The sequence below is a fragment of the Schistocerca gregaria genome, chromosome 2, assembly GCF_023897955.1.
Source record: "Schistocerca gregaria isolate iqSchGreg1 chromosome 2, iqSchGreg1.2, whole genome shotgun sequence".
NCBI lineage: Eukaryota > Metazoa > Arthropoda > Insecta > Orthoptera > Acrididae > Schistocerca > Schistocerca gregaria.
Window position 1 is genome coordinate 307,667,394 of NC_064921.1, and position 17,922 is coordinate 307,685,315.

Below are 17,922 nucleotides of genomic sequence, written 5' to 3' on the forward strand. Positions count from 1 at the left end.
CGCCAAAATTTCACTAGGCAGCCCTTACACATCCTCCACATGGTCCTGACCTCTCCCCATCCGATTTCCATATTTTTTGAGCCCTGAAGAAAAAGATTCGTGGCCGTCAATTTGCTTCCGACGAATAGATGCACGCCTGGGTACAGTCATGGTTTCGTAGGCAACTGCAGACATTTTCCCATGGAGGCACTGACCACTTTGTTGCACAGTAGGGTAGATGTATTAAAAGTTTTGAAATAATAGACAAGTTGCTTATTTCCCCCCCCCCCCCCTGTTTCGTTTTCATTTGACTTATAAAATGACCATTTGTTCGTGGGCGCTTCCTGAGACAAGCCCGAAAAATCATGATTTGTGAGCTCGAAAGTACCACTTGTGGGTATGGCCACTTCTATAATTTCTGATCAAGGCAGATCGTCGAAATTTTTTGCCACATGGTCTTAAGATAATACCCTCGGGTAGCTTCGAAACTATTTTCGATATCATTACCTGTTACCGGGATCTAGAGGTTCAAAGTCATTGTACTTACACACGTAAAATACGCAAGTAACTTCCTGTCTGAGGCGTAAATGGCGTTTTAACTGACATAGTGAACACGTGAAAAGGGTTGCAGAGTGATCGCAAGGATCCTGAGGTAAGAAAACCATGTTGTCAGTCAACATTTTTTCACCAATAAAACTTCATGACGCGCTGTTTCTGTAGAATGAGCGCTTTACGCCTATACAAATATGCCCAAAGTGGTACTGCAGTGACAAAAGATGTGCTAGAAAGGATCTAAACATCCCTGAAAAAGGCTTAAAATGACTGCCAAAAATTAAATAAAAATTTCTAATAACATTAATACTCTTTAATCAAATCAAATACCGAGCTTTTCGATGAGCAAAGTATTTAGAAAAAAACGTAAAGCAAACGATTTTCTGTTGACATTATAAGTGCTTATTTGTTGTTTCTATGTGTAAAAGTATATATATGTGTCGAAGTATATACATACACCGTCTGAACTTTACTCGACCACAGAATTCGGTTTATACAAAAAGCGCATCCTGCTGTAGCAAGGAAAAAATGGAACGAAAGGAAAAAATGCTCCTCTCGTAGCACAAAAAACTGAATATATTTGTCTTTATGTCGTCCACTCTGGACTTGTTTTTTACGGATACTGCGACTGTTTTGAAAATAAAAATTCAAATAAAACAATTTACCTGTGTCAGTTACTTTTTGTTTTCTCCCAAGACGCGTTTCGAGAGATTACACTCTCATTTTCAGATGTAAAACAGCGATATCTTGTGACAAATTTACCTGCAGGATGTAGCTAGTTGTTTGGTTTTCGTTTCAATTTGCTAAAGAAAGTATAACGGGCACTTGTTGTCGTCATTATCACTAAGATTATACATTTGAAATGGTGAGGAGTTACGTACAGTCCGTTCCAGCGCACAGAACCGTGCAGTTCCTCACAAATGAACATTTTTGTCTTCATTACATTAGTGGTTCGTGTTTCTGTGTGAAGAATCAAGTCCAAAACATCATTAATGACGAAATGCACAGTTCTGTAACTGGAACAGATTGTAAATAACTTCATCAACATTTCAAATGCATAATCTTAATGGCATATAACGATAATAAGTGCCTGTTATACTTTTTGCAGAAAAATGAAACCACAACAAACAACTAGCTGCATCCTGCTGGTACACGTGTAACAACTATTTTCCAACTAAAGATGAGAGTATAACTCTCGAAACGTGTCGTAGGAGAAAGTAAAAGTGATCGACACTGATAAATTGTTTTATTTGAACTTTTATATGTTCTTCTTTAAAAGACTGACAGAAAGGAAGGGAACCAGTTACCTCAATCCTCATTCCTTCTAGCTCACGAAAAATTTTAGCATTTGAAAATTTCCGCACTTGTTTAGGCTGAAAGAGATTAGCAGGCAGACAGTGACGGTTGAAGAAAGAGGAAATAATAACAGTGGAAGAGAAAGAGAGAAGAGACAGTTATGGTGGGAGAAAGAAGTGGCAGTGAAGAGGAAGAGTGGAGAGTGGTGCATGAATTTAACAGTAATGGGAGCCAAAGAGAAAGTAGGTGTAGATGGTTAGTGAGAGACAATGGCAGTGAAAGAAAAAGAGATGAATGGAGACAGCAGCAGTGGGAGCAAAAGAGAGAGGAGACAGTGCAAATGAAAAATAGTTGAGTAGAGACGATGTACAGGCTTGGGGGGGGGGGGGGGGGGGGGAGGGGGGGGGCAGCTGACGTTCCCAGACAGGCGAACGTTTAACACATAGGTATATACACTCCTGAAAATTGAAATAAGAACACCGTGAATTCATTGTCCCAGGAAGGGGAAACTTTATTGACACATTCCTGGGGTCAGATACATCACATGATCACACTGACAGAACCACTGGCACATAGACACAGGCAACAGAGCATGCACAATGTCGGCACTAGTATAGTGTATATCCACCTTTCGTAGCAATGCAGGCTGCTATTCTCCCATGGAGACGATCGTAGAGATGCTGGATGTAGTCCTGTGGAACGGCTTGCCATGCCATTTCCACCTGGCGCCTCACGCCCCACGTGTTGAGCAATTCGGCAGTACGTCCACCCGGCCTCCCGCATGCCCACTATACGCCCTCGCTCAAAGTCCGTCAACTGCACATACGGTTCACGTCCACGCTGTGTCGCGGCATGCTACCAGTGTTAAAGACTGCGATGGAGCTCCGTATGCCACGGCAAACTGGCTGACACTGACGGCGGCGGTGCACAAATGGTGCGCAGCTAGCGCCATTCGACGGCCAACACCGCGGTTCCTGGTGTGTTCGCTGTGCCGTACGTGTGATCATTGCTTGTACAGCCTTCTCGCAGTGTCCGGAGCAAATATGGTGGGTCTGACACACCGGTGTCAATGTGTTCTTTTTTCCATTTCCAGGAGTGTAGGTATAGACATGGGCGTATTTTGGGCCAAGGTTTTTAACATGTGGCCATAGGGAAAAATATGATTTTGACCCTTCACAACTGTTGAACACCCAAGGTATGGGGTAGAGAGTGGCAATGGGAAAGAAACACATAAGGAGACAGAGAAAGTGAGCGAAAAGACAGTGGCAGTGGGATATACAGTAAAACAATTGGAGGAAAAGGATGTAGTGGGAGAGAGACGTTTATACACAGTGGAGGTGAGAGGGAGATTCCGAGTATGAAGGGTTAACTACAAAGAGAAGCTGGATAAAATGATTCACAGCGCTCTGTGTTAAAACAGCGCGAATATGTCGCATGCCAACATTTTGGCGAGGAAGAGCAATGAGGACTGATGCAAATGGTTCCCCACTTTTCTGCCAGAGTCTTTTAAAAACGTACTAGGCCTGTTCAGAAAAATCGTAATTTCGCGCCACCGGTGTGTTGGTGCGAAATGCGGTTGGCATCCTTGCGTTTAATGTGACTGCCAGAAGTTTCATTGTTGCATGTCTGTTAGATATTGTTCGGCGCTCTACTGAGTAGAACTTTGTGTCGCACAGTTTGCGAATTTCGAGATGGAAAAGATAGAGGAGCAACGCGTCTGCATTAAATTTTGCGTGAAACTCAGAAAAACCTTTACAGACACACACGAAATGATGCAGAAAGCCTACGGTGATGAGTGCTTTAATCTTACTCTGTGTTAAGAATGGTTGACACGGTTTAAATCGGCAAATCGAAGACTGACTGTCCGAGAGATTGCAGAACATTGTAACATTTCAGTTGGATCATGTCCTGGAATCTTGACAGAGCACCTTGGAATGCATCTCGTTGCCGCCAAGTTCGTCCCATGGTTCATGAATCTAGACCACAAAGACCTTCGGCTCGCAATCAGTGAAGAGCTTTTGAATCATGAAAATGAGATGTTCCTTAAGAGAATCATAACTGGTGATGAGACGTGGATCTACCGTTACGAAGATGTGACTAAAGATCAGTCTTTACAATGGGTCGGGAAACGTTCGCCAAGACCAACAAAAGTTCGTCAGATCAGGTCAAATGTCTGAGCCTTGCTGATAGTTTTCTTTGACTTTGAAGTTCATCATGAATTCGTGTCACAGGAACAAACTGTTAATCGATGGTATTATCGCGAAGTGTAGCGACGCCTGCGAGAAAATGCGAGAAGGAAACGGCCTGAAATGTGGCGAGACAATCCACGGCTGTTGCATCACGATAACCCACCTGCACATTCATCCCTGTTGGTGCGTGGGTATTGCATAAAAACGGTATCACTGTATTGCCTGAAAAGTATGTCGAAATAAGTAAAAGGGAAGCGTAGAAAAATTCTATGGACGAAGTTCAGCAATTTTTTGAGCAGATCTCGTACTCGTCTTTTTTGTGCTGCGACAAGAGCATTTTTCCGGCAACGAATATATGATTGATATATTACATCACTAGAAACTACTCGTAACGTAATGATACAATATTAATTTTAAAAAAAATTGCACCACACAAAATATCCGCACATCACGTATACTGTAAATGTACTTAGTTAATTCATGCATACTTAGGTGACTGAACATTAAATGTAATAACAGTTAATTCTCTTGGATTGACAGCAACACTGCAGTCGATGTTGGAAGCAAAAGGGAACACACTGGTGAGCATACGTAACAACCAGAAGCGCCACCTTAAGCATTGGACGTACAGAAATCACCGCATGCCACAGACCATAGAAATTAGCGTGGTCACAAGGATAGAGTAAATACGCGCTTGTACCACGGAAGAAGACCCCCTTGGAAGGTTTGGTCGCGGTAGGCACTGGTGCACGTCGATGGTACGGAACCAATATGTCGAAAATCATACGATTCGTCCCGCTTGCAGGATACCACGTCCAATCACGGGCATCGCATATGGCAGTAGTTCTCAAAAAATTTCCCGCAGAACCCTGGAGTTCCTTGGGGATAACTCAAGGGTTTTAAGGAACTACCTGCGGTTTTTCATAACATTCAACAAATTATCTTCGACTGGTACGTCTGTGGCCAAAACGGCGGTGCGTTCATTTACCTAAGAAAATATTAAGTTTTGAACGATGCCTCTAAAAATTGTTTTCCACATAAACACAAAAATAATTATCATCACTGTAGGATATTCGACGATAGCGTGAGAAGAATACTAAACTGTCATCTAATTCATTATTAGAAAAAAATTTAAATTACTGCTATTAGCGGAATTCTGATTCAGTTTAAAAGATGAATATTCTCAATTGTCGCAAACACCATGTTGGTGCTTTCAGCATTCGAAACTACAGTCACATACGAAACACGTTTCTCTGATTATGTGTTAACATAAAGATGAAGCAATAATTACATATTATTTGAAATAAGTTTCATTTTTGTTGCAAATAGTGTATTTCCAGAAATCTACACAAAAACGTACTGTAGAAATCAACCAGGGATTCCACGATTTTCTCGTTCCTACCGAGCACGCCTGCACCTGGGAGGCCACAGAAAGCATGTGCGTGTCAGAGACCACAGTCTTACGAGTCTACCAGAGTTGCGGGCTGCGGTCGAGGATGAAGAACGGTTGAGGATCACGGTGGCTATTCAACTCTCCTGAAGTTCGTTGCACGGTGCATCGCTGACGTCAACAGAGCTAATGGAAATTCTGCACGGTACTAATAAGGTGGTTTTAAGTCATTAATGGCGTACTTCCAGGAGTTCTGTCGAGTTTTTCGTTCGATTTTTCTGCGCGATGCCGGCCGCAGTGGCCGAGCGCTTCTAGGCGCTATACTCTGGAACCGCGCGACCGCTGCTACTGTCGCAGGTTCGAATCCTGCCTCGGGCATGGATGTGTGTGATGTCCTTAGGTTAGTTAGGTTTAGGTAGTTCTAAGTTCTAGGGGACTGATGACCTCAGAAGTTAAGTCCCATAGTGCTCAGAGCCATTTGAACCATTTTTTTCTGCACGATATTGGGCCGAAAGACCCATTTCTGTTGCAAATACCTTCTTCATATACTACGAAGCTGCGTTATTACACGTACCCGCCGTCATCATCCCAACCAGACTGAAGTACCAATGGTGTCACGCCGCTATTTATAGCCGAGTTCACAGTCTGCTTGGAGTCCAGGGAGCGAGTACGTATAACAACACAGCCCACAGCACCGGTCGTCCAAATATCGTGTGTTGATACACTTGCTTACTATTTTTCCACATAATCGCCATCGTGTTCAATGCATGTGGTGAACCGTGGCCCAAGCTGCTTTATGCCCTCCTCGAAGAACTCTCCCGCTACCTCCTTCCTCCACTTCAGAACCTCTTTCTGCACCTACTCGTCGATTGTAATTTAATTCCACTCTTGTATGCCTCCATGGAGGTAAAAAGATATACTCCGAAGACGTCAAGTCATGAGAATACGGAGAGGGGGGGGGGGGTTAAAACATCCCGACCAAATGAGTCCAAGAGTGCTTTGGTGGCCAAGACTGCATGGACACACTCCTCTCGTCAGAAATTCCCTTCTTTTGTTTTGAATGCTCCTTTTTTTTTTTAAGGGAAATTGGAAATTTGTGGTAAGGGCTTATGGGACCAAACTGCTGAGGTCATCGTTCCCTAAGCTTAAACTAACTTAAGCTAAGGACAACACACAAACCCATACCCGAGGGAGGACTCAAACCTCCGACGGGGCGAGCCGCGCGGACCGTGGTCTCAAAATGTTGTTGTGCATTGACGGTGTCCCCCTGAGGCAGAAATTCGACCAAAATGATGTCTTTTAGATTCAAGACAGTGGGGCCATGACATTTTTTTGCCCAAAACTGTGGTTTTGAAATTTTTGGCACTTGGAGAATTGATGTGACGACTTTCGATTTGTCTCAGACGTGTAATGAGCTTCCCACTTTCAATCTCCAGCCACAACAGAGTTCATAAAATCCTCATCTCCCAATGAAAGTCGCTGAAGAAACTCACGAGAGGTAGTGACCTAATTTTCAGCTGTTTTGAGACCCATCTTGCCCATAGTTTACGGTATCCCAACCTTTATGTGGATGTCTTGCAGACGAGAGTTGTGGAAACATTGCAAAAATTTTATTATCTGTCAATCGCCTGTCTCCACGAACAGTTTCATCGATTTTTTTGCACCAACTCAGTCAGAATGGAAAATTCTTCTACTTCTCTGTTCGTCACGAACATTTGTTTTGCCTCCGCTACACTCTATGCACCACTGAAACACACGTTTCGATTCACGAAAAAATTTTGGTAGGTGTTATTCCTTCCGCGGTTAGGAAGCGGATTGCAACACGGGGCTTGCACTTCTTGCCGACATCTTTCACTCAATTGGATACTACAAAACGAGTTTACATACCATCGTGTTCCGGCGGATGATCACTCTGGGCAGAGTATCCCCCCCTCCCCCCAAAAGTCTATTACGGTCACAGTACACTTACTTTCGTTTTCGGCAGCACATGAAATTAACTGTCTCAGGCCAATCCAGGCCACTAAAGAAATCATCTGGATTGGCATTTCCACTGATGCCGAAAACGAATTACCATACGATACTTCGCTTTATCAATGAGCTGTACTATTTTCTTTCATCTCCTCTAGCAGTGTGCTACGAAACGGTGGTTCGAGGATTTCATCTAGGAATACAGATATTTAACTGCTAACAAATCAAAAAATATATTTTGAGGTGATAAAACTTCATGACTACTAGTAGTACATACGTTAGAGCACTCAGCGAAACTGTATTGCATCTACGAACAAAACCACGTAGGAGGAAACTGAGCGAAGCGTCGCAACTAAGAAAGAAGACTCTCAGTCGACGGGTATGACTGTTGAAATTCTCGTTCCCCGTCCACCCATGAAGATGTTATCTGTCTTTTTCCCTAAATCACTAAAAGCGAATATCGGGACGGTTCCTTTAAAAGGCGCGCCGAATCTCCTTCCCCAATCTTCCATAATCCGAGCTCGTATTCCGTCTCTAATGACCTCATCGTTGATAGAACCCTAACCTCCCTTCCTTTCATATCGTAGGCTCTACACAGCACTTGCAACGAGAAAGAAGGCGTTATAATTCCTGTCTAGGAAGATACATTTAAATGTTCTATGATTTTTCCTAATTCGATTAGCGCTATCGCCACAATGCTACCTTTGGAAAGTACGTAGCTCATTTTCTTCCATATCGTTCTCTAATATGGGATTACGCACGGTCTATAATGACCAAGATGTCGAGAGGCCGTTAAATCCTAATGTTTCCTGGAGTCATTGACTGGACGCCGCGGGAAACATAGGAGCAGAGGGGCGCGCTGTTACGGTCATAAAAGATGAATGTAGCCCGCACGAAAATGTATTAAATGGTGCAAATGGCTCTGAGCACTATGGGACTTACTGCTGACGTCGTCAGTCCCCTAGAGCTTAGAATTACTTAAACCTAACTAACCTAAGGACATCACACACATCCATGCCAGAGGCAGGATTCGAACCTGCGACAGTAGCGGTCGCGTGGTTCCAGACTGTAGCGCCTAGAACCGCTCGGCCACTGCGGACGGCCGAAAATGTATTACACACACTCACTCGACACAGACGGAAATCGCTGGAAGAAAGGTAACAACGTCTATTTGGAGAACAAACATTAAGAATTATGCCGGGCTGCAATTATGGTGCTCTCGCACTACGAAATCAAGACAAAGGGATTTGGATGAGAACGAAGGCATACAGCATTTTTCACTTGCTCAGTACACGAATGAAGTAAACTTCGAGATTTTGGTATCCTTCGTCCGACATTGTACAATGGGGAATTTATGGTGGTGTGAAAGACTTATCATGCGTCACTGTCAAGTTTTTAGAAATGTGTGGTAAGTTTCTATGGGACCAAACTGATGAGATCATCGGTCCCTAGGCTTACACACTGCCTAAACTAACTTACGCTAAGGACAACACACACACACCCATGCCCGAGGGAGGACTCGAACGTCCGACGGGGGCTGCCGCGCGAACCGTGGCAAGGCGCCCCAGACCGCACGGCTGCCACGCGCGGCCACGGTCAAGTAACATAGCTCAATGGAACTTCGACCACACATAAAAGAAATACTGCAGTGTAGTATTGAAGGTAACTGAAAGAACTGGGCAATGAGACGAACAGAATCGACACTTTTATTCAAAGTCAATAATGACACCGAAACCACCACGATTTATAATGGTTCTCTGGACGTCATAAAACTCGTCACATGGTTCTTAATAGGGTGTGTGATGACCACGGATAGTAATGCGTGCTTTGCAACGCGTAAACAAGCACGGCTGATAAGCAGTTCTTGTGGTAGAGCGCTCCATTCCTCCTCCAGCGCGGTAACCCACACCTATTCGACAGTATTTACGTCGTGGGAACGGTCAGGCCTGTCTATTCGACGAATATCTTCTCTCTCCAAGAACTGCTGCACCTACGCTGTTCGGTGTGGTCGCGCATTGTCATCCACATAAATTAAGTCGGGAGCGTATGCACTCCTTAAAGGGAGCATATGGGGAAGAGTACAGAGTCACGATAACGTTGATCTCTTAGTGTACCGTGTTTTCAAAGATTTGGAGGTCAGTACGCCCATGCAACAGTATTACTCTCCACACCATAATACCGGCCCACCAAAACGGTCATGTTCGACAGTGTTCTTGGGTGCATTATGTGTTCCCACCCTTCACCGTAAGAAGGTACGTCCGAATCACTACTCAGGCTGAATCTGCTCTCAACTGAGAAGACAAAGCGACCTACTCCTTGTTGATCCAGTCTGAATGCTCGTGAGCCGGCCGACGTGGCCGAGCGGCTCTAGGCGCTACAATCTGGAACCGCGCGACCGATACGGTCGCAGGTTCGAATCCTGCCTCGGGCATGGATGTGTGTGATGTCTTTAGGCTAGTTAGGTTTAAGTAGTTCTAGGGGACTGATGACCTCAGATGTTAAGTCCCATAGTGCTCACAGCCATTTGAACCATCAACAGAACACAATATACTGGTTGTCAGGCAAAGAGACTACCCACAAACCGGCTCCCTCCCCCTCCGCCGGAGGTTTGAGTCCGCCCTCAGGCATGGGTGTGTGTGTTGTCCTTAGTGTAACTTAGTTTAAGTTAGATTAAGTAGTGCGTAAGCCTAGGGACCGATGACCTCAGCAGTTTGGTCCCATAGTCCTTACCACAAATTTCCAAATTTTCCTACCCACAAACAGTCGCCATGCTACTGTGCAACTTGAGACTGCGTGCCTTTCAGTCCTCTTCAATGCTGTTACAACTGCGTGCAATGCTTTGCCATGGGTCTCTTCTTGCCTGTTGCGCACTGCAGCTATCATCCGCTGCTGTAGTTGACTGTGATCGACCACCTCTCCTTCACGCAGCAGTGCCTATGGTTTGGAACGCTTCCCATGCTCAAGAAACAATGCTACGAGCAATACCGAACTCCTGGGATTCACTCGTCACACTTCGTCCTTCTTCGTTTCCTGATGATGCCTCCCCATGTGAAGTTATCCAGATGTTGTCCCCGTGCCATGTTGTAACGAAGTGCACCGTAGCTCTCGCTGATTAAGGCACACTGCCTTTCACCGTTTCACGAGCTGCCTCGTGTTGCGGGGCCAGCCCCATTTGGTGCTACACTGCGTCATTTGACACCCAACTTTGTGTGCATGATTGGGAAACCTCCGGCAAAAAGCTCCCGCACTTTCGTTCATTTCCACCACGTACTTATTATGTTAAGTTGCTCTATCTATGTCGTCCTTAAGCTTTGCAGGCGGTGTATATGGCGATACGAAGATCCACTACACAGAAATCCAAACCTGAGCTTGAGCTCCAGACACAGTTTTAATTTGTCACAAAGTCTTTGTGCACTTGGCCCAAAGCGAGTGATCGCCATACTACACAAACACTAATATTTACTTCCGTTAATTTACCACCGCGTGAGGTGGCGTGGTGGTTAACGCAGTACTCGCTTTAGGTAGAAATGAAATTTAAATCCTTGTCCGGCTGTTCAGATTGATGTTTTCTGTACTTTCTCTGAATCGCTCAAGATGAATGTCGAGATGATTCCTTTGAAAAGGAACGACTCAGTTCACTTTCCATTCCTGTTTCTGATGACTTCGTGAGCGACGGAAGTTTAATCTTCCTCCCATTTCCTTCGCTCAGACAACGGCCTTGCCGCAGTGAATACACCGGTTCCCGTCAGATCACCGAAGTTAAGCGATGTCGGGCGTCGTCGGCACTTGGATGGGTGACCGTCCTGGCCGCCATGCGCTGTTGCCATTTTTCGGGGTGTACTCAGCCTCGTGATGCGAGCTACTGGACCGAATAGTAGCGGCTTCGGTCAACGAAAACCATCATAACGACAGGGAGAGCGGTGTGCTGGCCACACGCCGCCCCCCCCCCCCCCCCCTATCCGCATCCTCAGCTGAGGATGACACGGCGGTCGGATGCTCCCGATGGGACACTTGTGGCCTGCAGACGGAGCGCTTTTTCTTCGCTCAGAGATGTAGGTTTCCTATTTCTCAAACAATGATATTTAACTATCTACAAATAAGGGGCCCTCAAAATGTTTCCGTTCGAAAGCCATACAGTCGAGTATCCGTACGACAAAATCACCCTGAGTATTGAGGCAATCATCCCACCGACTCACCAGGCTGAAGATATCCGTTTGGTAAAACAGCGTGAAGAAGTCCGTAACTGCTTGCTGCACGTCCTCGTCCGACAGGAATCGTCAACCCTTCAAGATCTTTCTTTAAGGGACCGACGTCGTGACATCGCATGGGGAGAAGTCAGGGTATTGGGCGAGTGCTCGGGTGTCTCCCCTTTTTGCTGATGTAACTTCTGTGTTACGACATTTGCGATATGGGGAAGTGCGTTATCATGTTGCAGCAACATCCCATGCAGCACACCATTCCACACCGATGCTTTTCGACAGGATTGCTGCCAAACACACATTCTTCATTCTCCGATGGATTTCTATCGGTGTCTGTCATCGGCAGCCAGGAAAAGAACAACAGCACGTTGCTCCTGTTTTAGCGTATTTGGTAATAATGTCGCCGTAGTTCACGTTCCCGCATACTCGTCCAATACACTAATGCCACACTAATCCTGTGTCTGCATCACAGTGCTTATATACCCTCATCGTAGTCGCGCTACGTTGCATATATGCTGCAGCAACGCCCTCAAACGCAAACTATTCGGTTCACCTTTATATTTATCACTACTGCTCATGCTTATAATAGTGCTGTGTTCGTTCAATGTGCTTATTCGGAATCTAACGACTTATGTGTGTATGACGGCCGAGGTGGCCGAGCGGGTCTAGGCGCTACAGTCTGGAACCGCGCGACCGTTACGGTCGCAGGTTCGAATCCTGCCTCGGGCATGGATATGTGTGCTGTCTTCAGGTTAGTTAGGTTTAAGTAGTTCTAAGTTCTAAGGGGCTGATGACCTCAGAAGTTAAGTCCCATAGTGCTCAGAGCCATTTGAACTTATGTGTGTATTTATTTTAAAAAACAGTACCAGCAATCGCAAGTAAATTAAGCACATGTTGTAAATGTTCCTCGGATACCAACAACTGATGGACAGATTGCAAGAAGCAATAAGTATATCTACTTAGGAAAGTATACAGGTATCCTAGGTTCAGGCAAAGTGAAGATTGATCTTTTTGGACCTCTTTACAGAATGAGTCACCTAACATCCTAGGATTTTACTATTTTTGGAAAAACAAATCTTTGTGTGGAAAAAAGAAAAAGATCTTGAAAGTGACATTATTCAGACCTAACATGCATAAACGCATTTAGAAATAAAGAAGGAACTTTAGAAGATTATATATGCAGAAAAATATGAAATGTGGAACATTATGAACGGAAGAAGTTAAGCGAAACACAGGACACAAAAAACTGGACTAGGAGTTAAATTTGGGCGTGATCTTGAGAGACCAAACTGAACTATATTACTAAGAATAATAATGACTGAGCAAAGGATAAAAGCACTTACGTTGACTGGACAAATGAATCATGGAGAAAAGAGATATAGCTTTTTTTTTACACAATTTGTCATAGAGGCTACTTACATGGCTACTAAACCATCGATGAGCTTACTACTTCATAATTTAAAAAAAGAGAGTCATAATCTATAGGTCATGCATTAGGTAATGTCCGTTACTAGATCACCAATGATATGTTAGATACGAAATTAAGTACAAAATATCCTGTTTTATACCCTAATGTAATTGGAAATTTTTCGAGGGTTTCGTAATCTAGAGTTAAGAAATATTACAACTAATGGAAAAATGAAGTATGATCTTCTTCACTTAGGCCTTCATCAAGCGAAGAAGAATAAACCAGCAACAAAAGAGAAAAGAAGGACCAGCAACTGCATTCAAGACGTAGAAAGTATGTTCGTATAGTATGTCACGGTACCACAGAGAGCTTCCACATATACAGTTTTAAAAAGGATGCATAAGGAGAAATAAATTAAAAATTAGTGGATATGTAGGCAATAAAAACAACAACACGGGTGGCAATAAAAAACCACAGGTATTACAGAAAGAGAAACAGCAGTGAAAGATATGGAGTAAGAATAAAACCGTTATCCAAATTGGTTAACAGAAATATTGTGAAATCTGGCTGCAGTTTTTCGAAGTTGTCTTTAGGTCCGGTTCCATAGCACTTCAGTTATTCCGTAAGTGTAATAGATTAATAGAGAGTACAAAACCCTGTGTCCCATCTGCTGACATTTCGCCTACTGTATAATCTAGACCGCCTGCTAACTTGGAAAAAAAGTGATTCACTAATCTTAATCTCTGTATCATGCGGCAAGCTTCTCCTCGCCTGAGCTGAAATGTTATCTCAGAGTGATGCATCACAAAGGTAAACAAGAATAGCGGGATCTCGCGTTAGCCGACGCGTGAAGCGTCAGCTGCAAGCAGTGCAGAACTAGGTCGTTTTACAGTCTTCCTTACAACAGGCAACATCTTACAGGAAAACTGACTATAAACAAAGAGCATAAAGGAGATGAGTAAGCAGGTTTAATACAAAATAATCAGAGATAAACACTAATGACAACAAGTACTGTTTTGGTATACCAATCTTTTAAAAGTGTTCAGTGATCTAAGCGTATTCTCCAGTAAATAAACTCAAACAAAATTCGTAACAATTAATCGTAAAGATATAACAGCAAACAACTAATCGTAATATCTGCTGTTGTGTAACTTCAGTACACACCAATGTACAATGATAACGTACCCTTTTTCACGTGCAATTTAGTAAGAATGTACTGTCACAATTCGCGCGAAAGCTGATAAAGACCAAAAACCAATCACAAGAAAAAAATTCCACGTATATTAACAAGTTAGCTCCTGCACTCTCATTAAGCACTTACGCAGGCGTAACCGAGTGACCCGGCCATCGACCGGTAAATCGCTCGTGTCAGCAAAAGTACGATGACTTAATTAACACTGGTTCAAAGCTAACTAGCACGTTTCATACTTGTTTCTAAGCTAATACGTTTCGCACTCGCACGAAAATGTGAAGCTAAATTAATTTAAAATGTTCTATGATCCGATAACTTGTAGGGATTGTAATTCCAAAATTAAAGCTTGCAGTAGGTGCGCTTCGATTTGAAAAATAATACTGACAGGGACCTTTTGTCGCAGAAGGAACCTAATTATTTACCTCCCTTCATAACGGCCGATAACAACCCAAAAGCGAGCTTATTTATGATCGTTGGAAACAAATCACTGCAAGGCTGTCAAAGAACAAAATGTGCGTACGGTAAGACGACCAGGTGGGGAGCTGAGAGTGTTGAAAATCGATACGCCAGCTGACGCAAAACCTGACCAAGCTTCGCTGCCATCTGACAATGAGATTGTGAAGATTTTTTTCTTGCAAGTACGTACTACTACACGCCCAGCTTGGTTGGCGGTGTCATTGTTCGCCCCGCCCCCCGCGAGCAAGCAGACAATAACGAAAGGAGAGAGCGAGGCGAGGTAGCGGAGAACGAAAATTAAAACCCGAGAAGAATCGTTCAACAGCAGTTTAAGAAAAAAATCTCAGTCTTGATACAGTCCATCGCAATCGTTATGTACTCTGGTGTTCTGTGGACAATAGTGAAGACATATATCCCAATAAGAATTTTAAAAAATTGATTATATATAGCAACGAACGCTTCTTCAGCGGATAACGATATCCTCTAAACAACTTGTTGAACGCAGTACCCTTCCCTTGGATAGAGTGATGAAGCTCTATATTTTGTCAGTTATTATACAATGCATTTCATATACAGTTACTATAGTAAAAATAGAATATTTTCCATCATTAAACTGCTTGACATGACGCACTTCATTGGAACGTGATTCATTCATTATCGCATTTACGAACATCTTTGTTGTAGGATGACTTTCATCTTCTGATACAACTGAATACCAGCTTTCAAATGAAATCACTTAGTACAAAAATGATAGCGGTAGGTATAAGTTCCGGCATTAAAAACGTCCGTTTACTATTGGTAACATCGGTTAATAAGAAACATTAAACAGATATTACATTCAGACACCATTGCTAATATCGTCATGAATCTTTAGTATCTATTCAGCCAGAATATCGATTCGCGAACTTTACTATCACACTACAGAAAATTACTATTTTTAATATACTACTTGAATAACGATGCAGCTTAAATTGAAGGGCAGTTTACCTTCTTTTTAAGCAATGAATAACGCTTCTGAACGACATAGTTGCTAAATGCACATCGATAATTTACATGTATGTTAAAGTCTTTGAATCTGCCGAGCAACAAAAACAAATTACGATCATACCAACACCTGCAGTAACTAAAAAGTGGTCAAAGCATCAAAGTGTTTGAGCATACCAGTAGACTTTATAAAAGCGAACTGGACGCAATCGAAGACTACACACGTAGCATCACTACTTCAGCAAATGTAAATCGTATTGCTTTTCTACAACAGGCTACCGACAATGTAAACACAGGCGATGTACCACGCAATGCAGTAAAACAGGCGCTTGAGGTGCCTGGCTTCACAAACGAACAGATCTGCTGCAGCAGCAGACTCACATGCGCACGCGAAATGTGCTATTGATCAAACAGGCGGTTACCTGGTCTATAGGGAGTCCGGACAGGTCGGACACCCAGCTGAAGAGCCGGCTCCCGTCATAGTATCCGTCATCCGAGTAAGACCACGCCATTACTGCACAGCTCCCCTCGCGCCAACAGTACTTCTGCTACTGCAAGCCAGGAACGTTTTGTGTGACTAGCGCGAGGGTGGGCGAGGAGGGGAGAAGGCGGCCGGGCCGCGTGGTGGGGGAAGGGCGGGGTTGGAATTTCTACAGCGCTGCGCCGTGCAGCGCCGAGCAGACATCAGTGTCCCTCGCGCCTCCGAGCTAGCGCGCAGCCCGCGCAGCTGCCGATGCACACGCGTGACTCATCGTTGCCAGACACACAGCCGAAGTAAGCCGCGATCGTGTACACTGACCACAGCACCAGAGATGACAAATGTCTGGGTTCGATCAACAATATTAATATCACTGACTGTGGCAGAAGAATATGATTATCACAGTCTAACTAACAGTCGCGACACTCCGTCTCGATTTTGTTTTCCACAGCTATAGCAGCGCACCAAGCGGCCAGAAAGCGACAACTGTAAAACGGTATCGCATGAGTGCGAATACTAACGTTTCTATTGATTTGCAACACAATTTTTACAATATGGTACCTGTGCACTACCACGAAAAACGAAAATAACTTCAAAATCACAGCACATTTGTCAGTCTTTAGTTTCCTAAGAATCCTGGAAGGTACGGAATAGTGTAGCACGACAGTTTATTTACGAGTCTCTTGTAACGTACAGCTATTTACCGAATAGTATAGTTTCCCTTTATAACAACAAATTGCTAATAAACATCGGAAGACCCGATCTTTTACGGAAAGACATTGTATATCTACCCAACAAAGTGGAGTTTTGTTTGCTACACTTTCAGCCAAATCAGTGAATTTGGAACGTAGGAAACCTGCATGGAACGTAATACCCACATTATTTAAAGTACGAAATAAGCCACCACGGCTGTAGCTTAAGAGGAAACGACGCAGGCATCATAATATGGTCGAAAGTAATAAAACTGTTTCCCAACACAGAAAATAAAACCGACAATTGTTGCTAAATTTGAGCCACTAATGGCAAGAATCTTCAACATATTCGATTTTGAAGAGAAATTAATTACACTTACAAATTTATTTATGTATTAGAAAACTGAGTTGAGTGTAAGAATAGGTGAATCGTTAGACTCCACAAGAAATGTTCAGGTGTCAATGAGTGTGCCTATGATAATACCAACAGGCAACAACACCCATATAAGCTTCGCATGCATGATATGTATGTTTTTATTTTCTTGCTTTCTGTGGAGTGCGCTACACATATACTCATATTCGAAAGTATTTCATCGTGATGAATCAGTGTGATTCGGATGGTTTTACATATATTCCACGATAGTCCGTGTCTGTTAGTAGTTTACTAACGCATGGGACACACACAACAACTGTTTCGTTGATTAAGTAGGCAATAATTAAAAACGAACATCATCCTTATGACGCATCTGACTGTTTGCTCACCACTTGGAGCGCTAGTGTCGCTCCAGCTGTGAAACAGTAACAACTTTCTTAGAATGTTATCATGGAACAAGAAAAAAATGAAGACTACTCTTGGTTGGTCATTTCCCATTTCCATGGAGTAAGAATATTTCTGTACTGAAAATTCAGAGGAGCAGAACAGAATTTTTGTAGTCAATATGCTGTCTCCAAATGTTACGTGCCTAAGATTCGGTGTCATGTTTGCCCATAAACGCTCTGCAGATTCTAAATGTAACTATATCGCTAGCAGAGACAGATATCGTTTAAAGTTGTGTGTATCACAGGTATCTTAGCAATTTTCATTCGATACCCGGAATGAATTTGGCTTATAGCTTTGACGAGATAAATGCAAGGGAATT

The 17,922-nt window shown here is 43.4% G+C and overlaps 1 protein-coding gene across 2 annotated transcripts in view; it reads right to left on the minus strand.

Annotated features, from left to right (window-relative positions):
- Window positions 1–16,503, minus strand: part of LOC126336932 (lysophospholipid acyltransferase 6) — a 143,783-nt gene extending 127,280 nt beyond the window's left edge. The window contains exon 1 of one of the 2 annotated variants that reach the window (XM_050001105.1): window positions 16,036–16,503. In XM_050001105.1, coding sequence (XP_049857062.1) covers window positions 16,036–16,125 — 90 coding nt within the window. In that variant the 5' untranslated portion in view covers window positions 16,126–16,503. The remainder of the gene's footprint in view (window positions 1–16,035) is intronic. The other variant, XM_050001106.1, reaches the window with a different exon arrangement.
- Window positions 16,504–17,922: the final 1,419 nt, after the last annotated feature.